Source organism: Nematolebias whitei, chromosome 4, assembly GCF_014905685.2.
Source record: "Nematolebias whitei isolate Nwh7 chromosome 4, NemWhi1, whole genome shotgun sequence".
Taxonomy (NCBI): Eukaryota; Metazoa; Chordata; class Actinopteri; order Cyprinodontiformes; family Rivulidae; genus Nematolebias; species Nematolebias whitei.
The window spans coordinates 10,987,786-11,000,105 of NC_056501.1; the positions used below are offsets into that span (position 1 = coordinate 10,987,786).

The 12,320-nt window shown below is 38.3% G+C and overlaps 1 protein-coding gene across 1 annotated transcript; it reads right to left on the reverse strand.

Moving 5' to 3' along the window:
• Window positions 1-2,446: 2,446 nt before the first annotated feature.
• LOC119408653 lies at window positions 2,447-4,318 on the reverse strand. Its single transcript, XM_037675496.1, has 5 exons — window positions 4,276-4,318; window positions 3,805-4,131; window positions 3,131-3,478; window positions 2,655-2,701; window positions 2,447-2,569 (listed from the first exon to the last, which is right to left on the reverse strand). Exons 1-5 carry the CDS (start codon window positions 4,316-4,318, stop codon window positions 2,447-2,449), a joined length of 888 nt encoding a protein of 295 aa, XP_037531424.1.
• Window positions 4,319-12,320: the final 8,002 nt, after the last annotated feature.

Consider the following 12,320-nt stretch of genomic DNA (forward strand, 5'->3'; position numbering starts at 1 on the left):
TATATATATATGTATATATGTATATGTATATATATATATATATATATGTATATATATGTATATGTATATATGTATATATATGTATATGTATATATGTATATGTATGTATATGTATATATGTATATATATATATGTATATATGTATATATATATATATATATTAAAAAATCATTAATACTGTTTCACAGTTGATTTAAAATGAGTAGTTCACTTCAACATTTAAAATGGTTTGAACTAAACACACTTTGATTATCAAGATATTGTAAAATAGTAATGATAATATAAAAAGAGAGTGTTCTTTCAATTGATTAGTGCAGGACACACTTAGAAAGTCTCTGAGCTTAATTTGTATTTCTGGACTCAAATCAATGAAATAACAGTTCCTGTCCCATGAAGGTCCTCAGGGTCAGGTTTTGACCTGAGGCTTAGTTCACTACATTTATGTATCTTTCAAACTCACTTGACAGCTTACGTTTTCTATTTGTGTGTCTGTTTGCTCTTGGCTGATAATTTAGTGTTACCTCTGTACAAGACTACACATGTGTTTAATATTAAAATAGACCAACTAACAATATAAAGTACAAATTGTTTTTGGTTGTTTCTTTTTATATATTTATTTATTTATACCTGTGTTCATTTGAGCGCTTGCTCCTGTAACAGTTCTTTTAGACAAACACTGAATTAATGGAGGGGTGAGTTACAGTGAAAAGTATGAATTTGTTGTGTTGTTCAAGACATGTCCAACTACACACTGATTGTAATAGTTATAAAATTCTAACACACAAAACAATAAAAATGACCGGAGCGAAGTGTTACAACCCTTGAACTGAGTCTAGGAGGCACAGGGTGTAACACAAATTGTAAACTAAACGCAGAGCCAATGACTCAAAAACAGCTCAGTTTGGCATTACAATGATTTATTTGTATATTAGTTCTGGTCGTTACAGACAGAAGGGAAGCCATGAACTTCAGGGTCTCCAAGGCCAAACAACAAACAAAAGAATGCCCCTTCTGGCTAGAAAACAAAATAATTTATCTAACAAAAGGAAAAACTCCAATCCCTAAGCTCCCTGGCTGGCCACAAAACAGGAGAAGTAGTTAAAATTAAATGGTGGAGAACCCCTACCAAACTTCCCATCTAAGCAAAAGATCTTACATATTAAAGTTCACAGAAAATATATTCTCAGAGTAGTTTAAATACTTTGTACACAGAGTTAAACTCAGAGTCAACCACACCACAACATGCCCAGGGGAAAGAGGAAATGCCCAAGGATTAAGGGGTGTGGCAGAGGATCTCTGAAGCTTTTATGCAGTCCATTGATGAAGAAGTGATTCCAGGTGTGCAGCATGGTGTGACAGCAAGCCTGTTAACAATTAAAGGAGGAGAAAGGTTGTCGTCTAGTAAAAGAACCCCTGGAATGGGGTCCCTTGGAGAGGACGTTACAAGATGACAAAGAAAAAAGTGACTGCAGCCAAGGCCAAACATACAAAAACAACAATGCTGCTCACAGATGCCCCCTCAGGTCTGAACAAATAAAATTACATTACAAAGCTGCATTTTTTGTAAATAAAACACAAAAAGGTGGCTCAGTTGGTAGAGCTGTTGCCTCTCAGTGTGAAGGTTGCTGGGTTGAATCCCAGCCGGGGGCCATTCTGGGCCAAGTTTCCGAGTCCTCTCCGTGCATGTGTGGGTTTTCTCCAGGTACTCCAGTTTCCTCCCGATTGGTGACTCTAAATTGTCCCTAAGTATGAGTGAGAGTGAACGTTGTTTGACTCATTTGTCTCTGTGTCCCTGCAATGGACTGGAGACCTGTCCAGGGTGTCCCCCGCCTCTCTCACAGTGACTGCTGGATATGAGCACCAGTGACCCCTGTAACCCAAAATGGAATAAACGGGTAAAGATAATGGATGGATGGATGGATGGATGGATGGATGGATGGATGGATGGATGGATGGATGGATGGATGGATGGATGGATGGATGGATGGATGGATGGATGGATGGATGGATGGATGGAACAAAGATATAAAATGTAATAAAAACAACATTTAATATCCAGCTTTATTATGTTATGTATGTGGAAAGACAACTGAACAGGTCACAGGTTCAACTCCTGGCTGAGGCGTTTCAGTGTACAGCTCTTATGTTCTTCTTGTGCATTCAGGTCATCCTGTTTCCTCTTAGAACCCAAAAACATGCACGTTAGATTAATTTGTTATTCTGAATGTGTCTTGGGTATAAATATGACATAAATGGTTGTTTGTGTTTATGTGGCCCTGTGATGGATCTATGGGGGTGTGCTACCTCTTGCCCAATGAAAAGAGACCAACGCTGGCTTTCCATGACCCTAAAAGAAAAAGCATGCAAGAAAATGGAGGATGAATTAATGGAAGCATGCATGGATTTTACTGGACCATTCAGGCTGACACCAAACAACTTACTTAGTTCAATCCAAAAGTTTGACCGCAGCGTAGATCTTCTGTTTCTTTGCTGCAGCTTTCATTGCTCTGCTGTCGGCTTTCACCGGAGTGAAGATGGCAGCAGAGTAAATCCATTCATGCTCACCTGTCTTGATGTTAAAGAAAGTAATTTATCAAACAATAAACTCATTTTAATTATTAAATCAAGTTAGCTTTAGCTGAATTGCAACTTACCTGTTGAATCTTCAGACCACTATTATGTAGCTGTGGCTTATTAACAGCTGAAATTTGAATAATAAAAATTTGTCAAGTTTCAGAACACAGAAAAAATATATAAGTAAAATTAATACCTTTGCAGTGAAGACAATTGTTGTTGGACCTTATGAGGACTGCTATAATAATCAGACTTATTGCCAAAACAGCACTCAGAAGAAAATAACAAGTCCTCTGATCGGACCAGGAGCTGGATCCTAAACAGTGTTAAACAGAACAACAGATTAACCACGTAAAATTAGCTATAACAATACACCACATGGTTGTACGTGCAAAAAAAATTAAAATAAAGAAATATCTCCTTCTGATATTTTTAATAAACAAATTAATTGAACTTCAATTCCTTAATTAATGTTTTTATTCCCATCCGTGAAACTTGATCTTGAGTTATATGTATTATTCTGATGACTGTTTTAAAAAGTTCACAATCAGATTACCTTGAACTTTCGGTTCATTTCCAAATAATATCTGTCCACATGTGGCCACAGCACAGTAGAAAGTCCCAGCATCAGTGGAGCTGATGTTCCTAAAGAACACACATCTGTTCTGGGAGTCAGGTTTCTTCTCACATTCATCGTGTCGTTTTCCTTGAGTATAGATCATGTCTGGATAAGACTTCTCTGATCTGACTCTGAACCAGAACACTCTGAGACCTCCTGAGCACGTCTTTATGTCAGAACCAGATAGAAGTGAACACTGTAGAGTGACTGAGCCTCTTGAACCGTCTGGATCTGATGCTGCTGTCTGTTGGACAACAGTGTAGTCTGATGTCCTCTCAGTGGGTCCTACAACAAAACGTACATAAACGTGTTGCACAAGATTTAATTAAAATTATAATGTAAACAAAGAGGCATTTTTCTTCATAATGGTTCAATATTTAACTCCAGTAATTTTTTAACCTGAAAGTTATATTGTCTATTTAAAAAATATATATACACATTTTAACTGGCATGTTAATAATAAAAAATATGTTACAGTTGTAAGGAATTATTCTTTTCACATTATCTCAAGTACACAATTTCCTGATGCATGCTCAATAATCCAGGTAAAAAAAAACTAACAAAGTTAGAGGATCTGACTTAACTTTGTTAGACTTAAATAATTTCTTTACCTTTTAATGACAAGTACATGCTATGCCAGATATTCTTGCTCCAGTCATTGAAAGCACAGTGATACATCCCTTCATCTTCTTTAACAGTTCTTACAATTGTCAGATTGCTGAATTTTTCCTCAAGCGTCACTTTCAGTCTTGATGCAGAATATTCTGGTCCATATTCAGGTTTTGCCAGTTTCCACAGTGACACAATTATCTTCAAAGTATCCCCAGCATTTTGCTTGTACCAGTGAATTTTAACTCTGCTGTCTTGATCTTCAGGCAGACGACATGTGAAAGTTGCAGGTTCACCAAGTTGAACTGTGAACAGTGGAACCAGCGTATCTGTACAAGGGAGATAAAGTATAACCAGCTGTTTATTCAATAGACCTAAGTAGGTAATTAAGAATAAATGAACATCAACAATCACAAATCTAAAATGTATGTAAATAATTAAACTTTACTATAATATTTATAGATTTTACTTACATCCATGATGAAAAAAGAGCAAAGTCACCCAGAAGAGAATCATCTTTATACTGTCTACACCTTCTACATTGTAACACTTACTTATATTTCAGTGACACAAGGAGGAGCGTTGATTCAGAGGGCCTGATTGGTTATTTCAAAATATATAATCAAAGTTCATTTCCTGTCACGGTAGTCTTTCCCCTCTAAGCAACTATTGACCAAGACTTGCCGTTAAACATCAGGATCATTATGTGGATTATTATTATTATTATTATTATATATAAAATGTAAAAAAGTTAAATCTGGTCCTCTGGACATTCAAAAAAAACAAAACAAAGCAAATCAACAAAAAATGTAGAAACGTTTCGTCTCTCATCCGAGAGACTTCTTCAGTCTGAGGTGCTGTTTTCAGTTCAGTCTCTTAAATAGCACCTTCTCAGAGTGGATCAACCAGTTTTGCTGCTGACAACCAAAACCAGCTGATCACATGCTCAAGAAGGACCATCAGCCTAACAATGGGTCATTAGCACACTGATGGCTGTTTACTGTTCACAGAGGGCTGAGTGATACTAGCAATCACAGCATTGTAAGAGGGGGACAGTTGAACCCGGAGGCCTCCACCCCTGTTTAATGATGGACGATTTCTTTTCACAAAGATGGCCTCCTTTACTCCTCTCTCAAACCATCGTTCCTCTCTGTCCAGGATGTGAACATCTTCATCCCTGAAAGAGTGACCGCTGGCCTGGAGATGAGTGTAGACCGCAGAGTCCTGGCCTGATGATGTTGATCTTCTGTGCTGGGCCATCCTTTTGGCCAGTGGCTGTTTTGTTTCCCCGATGTAAGACTGATCACAGCCCTCCTGACACTGAACAGCATACACAACATTGCTCTGTTTGTGCCGGGGGACTGGATCTTTGGGATAAACCAGTCTTTGCCGTAATGTATTTTGGGGTTTAAAAGCCACTGGGACGTTATGTTTAGAAAATAAACGTCTCAGTTTCTCTGATACTCCCTCAACATATGGAATGACCACTGGTCTGGGTCTGGGTTCCTCCTTTTCACCTGTTAGCTGACTGGAGTCCTGTTTGGGTTTCTTCTCTGCTTTCAGGAAGGCCCAGTTAGGATATCCACATTGCTCTAGAGCCTGTTTTGTGTAGGATTTCTCCTTCTGCCTGGCTCCTGAGCTAGTGGGGACGCTGTCTGCTCTGTGATACAGAGTCCTGATGACTCCTAATTTGTGCTCCAAAGGGTGATGGGAGTCAAACTGCAAATACTGGTCTGTGTGGGTGGGTTTGCGGTACACCTCAGTTTGCAAATGTCCTCTATCAGAGACTGAGACCTCACAGTCCAAGAAAGCCAACCTGCCATTTTTTACATCTTCTCGTGTGAACTTGATGTATTTATCCACAGAAATCGTCCATCATTAAACAGGGGTGGAGGCCTCCGGGTTCAACTGTCCCCCTCTTACAATGCTGTGATTGCTAGTATCACTCAGCCCTCTGTGAGTAGTAAACAGCCATCAGTGTGCTAATGATCCATTGTTAGGCTGATGGTCCTTCTTGAGCATGTGATCAGCTGGTTTTGGTTGTCAGCAGCAAAACTGGTTGATCCACTCTGAGAAGGTGCTATTTAAGAGACTGAGCTGAAAACAGCTCCTCAGACTGAGGAAGTCTCTCGGATGAGAGACGAAACGTTTCTACATTTTTTGTTGATTTGCTTTGTTTTGTTTTGTTTTGAATGTCCAGAGGACCAGATTTAACTTTTTTAGATTTTTCTACCTGGATTATTGAGCATGCATCAGGATATATATAAAATGCATACTGTTTATTTTCTTTATATATTTTAGAGAACGCCTATGACAGGATGCAGAGGGAGGAGGTGTGGTATTGCACAAGGAAATCTGGAGTGGCAGAGAAGTTCGTTAGACTGGTACAGGACATGTATGAGGACAGCAGGACAGTGTTGAGATGTGCTGTAGGAGTGACATATAGCTTCAAGGTGGAGGTGGGAGTGCATCAAGGATCGACTCTGAGCCCATTCGTGTTTTCTCTGGTGTAGAAAGAAAAGCTGCAGAGAGTGGTGAAGGCTGCACAGACCGTTGGAGTCACCCTCCCCACCATCAGACATCTACACCTATAGATACAGGAACAGGGCCACCTGCATCATGAATGACCCCACTCACCCAGTACGCTCACTTTTTGCACCACTCCCCTCAGGCAGGAAGTTAAAGAGCATTAAGTGTAGAACCATTAGACTGAGGAACAGCTTCTACCCTGAAACTGTTAGCCTCATGAATCTCTAATCATAATAATCACTGTAATGCCACTTGATTGTTGATATGTGCTGCTGACTATCCATGTTTCTGATCTTATGCTGCTGATTTATTTCACACAACTGTGTTCATTCATACTGATCTGCTTGCACAGACTCATCTTCGTACTGTTGTTGTTTGGCGTATTGTTTTTGTACTACTAGTGCTTAGTGTATTCTTGCTTTAGCGTATTTCTTAGTTTATGTCTTAGATCTTATTACTGCTTATCTTGACAATTTATACTGTTGTTGGATGTAACTGGGACCCTGTGTGCACAATTTCGTTCCACCAAATGTACCACATGTGGTACGAATGACAAATTAAAAAAAACTTTCATTTTTGAGTTTAACAAATTCCCCAGAACGGGCTTGTCTTGTGCAAATGTATAGTTATTATGCCAATCTAGATGCTATGCTTTGGGTTTCATTCATTCATTCAACCTTTATTTATACACATTAGTTACATTGAGTCGTGAGGACTCATTTACACTTTCAGCTTTGTAACAGATGCAAGGAGTTTCTAAACAAATGTTTAAAAACAAAGACTAGAGTAAAAAATCTAATGTGATGAAACAAAATCATCTTCTTTTGGCTTTTCCCTCTTTAGGGGTCGCCACAGCGAGTCATCCTCCTCCATCCTCCTCCTCCACACTTTTTGCCCCACTCCCCTCAGGAAGGAGGTTAAGGAGCATTAAGTGTAGAACCACTAGACTGAGGAACAGCTTCTACCCTGAGGCTGTTAGACTCATGAATCTCTAACTAGAATAATCACTGTGAAAAACCATATCATGTTGCTGCTGATCTGTTTCATGTTGCTGCTGATCTGTTTCAATGTTGATGTGTTCATGCGTGCACATCCGCTCACAGACTCTTGTTCATGTTTGTGCTGATGTTCAATGTTTTATGAGTGCTTAGTGTATATTTAGTTGATGTTTTTCTTAGTTCATATCTTAGATGTTATTACTGTTTTTCTTATACATTTTATTGTTGGATGTAACTGGGACCCCGTGTACATAATTTCGCTCCACCACATGTACCACATGAGGTGCGAATGACAATAAAGAAACTCTGACTCTGACTCTGACTCTGACTCCATTTCACTCTGTCCTCTGCATCCTTTGTCCTCACTCCAACTACCTTCATGTCCTCTCTAACTGCATCCATATATCTCCTCTTTGGCCTTCCTCTGTCTTTTTCCTAGCAGCTGCATTTCTAACATCCTTCTACCAATATACCCACTGTCCCTCCTCTTGACATGTCCAAACCATCTCAGTCTGGCCTCTCTAACTTTATCTCCCAGTTGTTCAACCTGTGTTGTACCTCTGATTATCTCATTCCTAATCTTATCCATCCTTGTCACTCCTAAGGAGAGCCTTAGCATCTTCATTTCTGCCACTTCCAGTTCTTTCTCCTGTCTTTTTGTCACTGTCTCTGAATCCAGACCATACAATATAGCTGGTCTCACCACTGTCTTGTAAACTTTTCCTTTGACCTTTGCTGACACCCTTTTGTCACAAATCACTCCTGAAACTTTTCTCCATCCACTCCATCCTGCCTGGACTCTCTTTTTCACTTCTTTACCACATTCTGCATTTTCCTGGACAGTGGACCCCAAGTACTTGAAGTTCCGCACCTTTGTGACCTCTGCTCCTTGTAGCCTCACTGTTCCACCAGCCTCCCTCTCATTTATGCACATGTTCTCTGTCTTACTATGGCTGACTTTCATTCCTCTTCTCTCAAGTGCGTACCTCCACGTCTCCAAGTTCTCGTCCACCTGTTCCCTGTTCTCACCACAGGTCACAATGTCATCTGCAAACATCATTGTCCATGGGGATTCTTGCCTGACCTCATCTGTTAGTCGGTCCATCACCAGAGCAAACAAGAAGGGGCTCAGAGCCGATCCTTGATGCATTCCTATCTCCACCTTGAAGCTGTCTGTCACTCCTACAGCACATCTCACCTCTGTCCTGTTGTCCTCATACATGTCCTGTACCAGTCTAACATACTTTTCTGCCACTCCAGATTTCCTCATGCAATACCACACCTCCTCCCTCGGCACTCTGTGGATTCAGAAAAAGCATATGACAAAGACACAATGGAGTTCTTTCTGACCCTCTCTGTACTTCATTAGCATTTTCAAAGCAAATATGGCATCTGTGGTGCTCTTTCTTGGCATGAAACCATACTGCTGCTCACAGATAGTCACCTCTCGTCTAAGTCTTGCTTCCACAACTCTCTCCCAGATCTTCATTGTGTGGCTCATCAACTTAAATCCCCTGTAGTTGCTACAACTCTGTACATCACCCTTGTTCTTAAAAATGGGCACCAGCACACTTCTCTGAATCTGATTGGCTGCCACTTGCTGCTGCTGTCAAGTCAGATCTGTTTTGATTAATCAGTTTCAGTAATTGTTCAAAGCGATGAGAAAAATATAACAGCTCTTCTCCTTGGGGCTGCAGCATGCAGCACTTCCAGTTCTTGTGATAGGCGATGATAACAAAAGGACAGAGGGTTTGATTTACTTGTTTATATTTATGAATAATGTTACTAAGATTATTGTTTCACAAACAATGTGGCTTTTTGCCTAAAGCTGCAACAGACACAGAACCTTAGATAAATCAAAACCACAGAACGTCTCTTCTGCTTTTTGCACTTTTTACTCCAATTCTCCAAATAAAGCAGTCAGATACAGTAATGTCATTTTCTCATCACGATGTCTGACTTGAAGCAGCTGGGGTAACAAATATTTCATATTCTTTTCCTTGACGGCAAAATCACAATTTTTTTCATGCTGAAAATCCAACTTAAAAATATCAACTAAGGTGCACCTGAGACTAAAAAAAAAGTCTGTTGAGCTAGTGTGGCAGTTAAATGAAAAATAGTCATCCCTGATATCCCTTTTTTTACTTAATGTATTTAATTTTTCTCTACTTTTTTTGCTCTTGTGTGCAATTACTTGCATGGATGAACAGTTTTACACACTCACTCAAAGCGGTGTTATTGCTCCATAAGTTTATTACACAAACATATTGTCCATTTTACCTCTTAATACTTGTCTATATCTTTTATCTACAAATTCTATCTTGTGAGTTTATGCATGTTGTGAATTTTTACAAAGATTACTGAAGTTCAGACCATTCAGTTCAATAGCTGAAATATTATACATTTCATAAATTTACTAATTGTTACCAGCATTTTTTAATATTTCACTGAACAGTTTTCTGGTCTCTTCCATTTCAGCCTTTTCATCTGCTATTTTTCATTGCAAGCATTAAAAATATTTATGATGTTGTGATTATTTTTATTTTTTTTTTTTCTGCTGATTGGGTTCAGGAACAAAGAACAGGACATGGCATGATCCAATGAAAGTAAATCTCTGGCAATTAACATGAAAATTGCATGATAATAATTAATATTTATATTAGTTCCTTTGACAGGGACAATGCACACAAACATAGAACAGAACAAGTTTGTGATTGATGCGTTGCACAAAGAGTTTATAACTATAGCCAATTCACAACTCCTGTCCCTGGTTGGGCATTTCTATGAATTAAAATACGTACAATTTATCAATCAAAAATACAGTAAGAATACATACATATTCCTGCCTACATATTCATGTAATCAACCTTTCAACCTCCAAATTCATAGAATAAAAACTATGCATTAAAATACGAACAATTGAAAAATCTAGATAAAATAAAAATACAAAAACGTTTTCCTCCCTACATATTCACAAACAACCTTGCAACCTCCAAATTTATATTAAATATCTTTGCACATCCTCAACACCTCCCCATTCATGTACTGGAAAAACGTTTCATATCATTATGCTGTTTTCTGGAACTGGAACAAAAAGCTTTAATCAATCCGCCCTGCATTGTTTAAGTTGTTCTTTTCAAAAGCCCATCCGTCCATCCATTTTCTTTACTCATATTTTCCTTAAAAGCCAAAAGACAATCCTTCAACGTCACTCTGGGCCGCTGTTCCACCGTCACAGATACAAATTAAACATAACAACTCCTAACAGGAAATAAATGTGTATAAATATCAATATAAAGTGGAAAATGCTTTAATTTAATTGGAAGTTTATTTAAAAATTCAACTTTTGTTCACAAGTAATGTAGGCCTTATTCAACAGTGTTTTTTTTATATACAGCAGATATTAACAACTGGAAAACTGAGTGTCCCCAAAAAGAGACAAGACTGTGAAACATGTTCAGTCAAAAAATACTCAGCTGAAAGTCTTTTTTTTTTTTTTTAGATGCAACAGGAATATCAGCTTCAAACAAATAAAAAACAGGATGATTGAAGGACGATTACTGACGTTTACCAAAATCAAATTGGATGATGACACTCAGTGTAACTAAGCAACATACAGTAAGGATTTTTTTGTTCGTTTCAAGGTAGTTACCATCACAAATCTGAGGTTTTGTTATTCGTTCCAAATGTTTTAACAGCAGTGTAGATCGTGTCCTCTGGAGCTTCTCTTTCATTCCGTCTTTCTGGTTTTCCAATTTTCCGTTTGGTGAAAGTCGGAGCAGAATAAACCAAAGTGTGATCACCTCTCTGAGGAAAATTTAAATTTTATAGACAATAATATAGAGAATAAAAGATCATCATTAAATGATAAATAAACAAATGATAATATATATTTTTTCCCCTTTATACCTGTTTGTTTCTCCGGTCAGCACTGTTTGCTGCAGCATCTGTTTGTAGTGACAGAAAAAAACAAACCATCAAAAAGTGAAACACCATTTTCAGCTAAATGTAGTTTGATAGGCTGATGTATAAAACTTATATTACCATAGCAACAGCGACAAGATTTCTTCTTGATGGTATAAATGAGGCAAGCTATACCAGCCAGACTCACAGTCAAAGCCACAGATAACATCAGAATTATTTTGGACGTCTGCTGATTCCACACATCTAGAGAAATTACAGAACCCATGAATTGAAAATAACTAATTTAGTAAGATTATTTACTATAACTGGTGGTTTTAAAGTGACGCTGTGGTGTTCTACGAGTTTTTCATCATTATTGTTCTCTAGAAAAATATTTGTTTTTACCTTCATCGCCCAGTTTTGTTCCATTTCCAAACAGTATCTGTCCACACGTGGCCACGGCGCAGTAATATGTTCCAGGATCAGAGGAGATGATCTTCTTGGAGAAGTTGTAGACACATCTCTTGAGAGAATCAGCCTCAGGACTAATCCCACATTCTTCACTACTGTTTCCATGAACATAAATTAAACTGGGGTGAGACCGATCTGATCCAGATCTGAACCAGGACACTCCGTGATCTGCTGAACAGGCTTTCTTCTTGGAGTCAGAGAGAACTGAACATCGCAGAGTCTTCGGGTCTCCTGGACTGATCGGATCAGATGAAAGCTCCTGAATGACAGCAGTGATGTCTGGTTCTGGTCCTGGAACATTTTAAAAAGCAACAAATTTAATAACATACGGTATTTGTTTTCATCTCTGTTCAAAATGCAAAATTAAGAAGTATAAATTCATGCTAATTTAATTTTTTTACCTTTAACTTTCAGAAAAATTCCAGTCGTAAACTTCATGTCAGGCTGTTCGACTTTAACACAGTAGTAAAGTCCAGCATCGCTTCGTTTAGCTCCATAAATATGTAAAAGGAACGTTGCTTCTTCTAGTTTTACTGTAATGTGAGGAACCTTGGTGACAACATCAGTTTCAAAGTTGAATGTTTCTCTCAGAATTTCAGGCCAGTTTCCAGAAACAA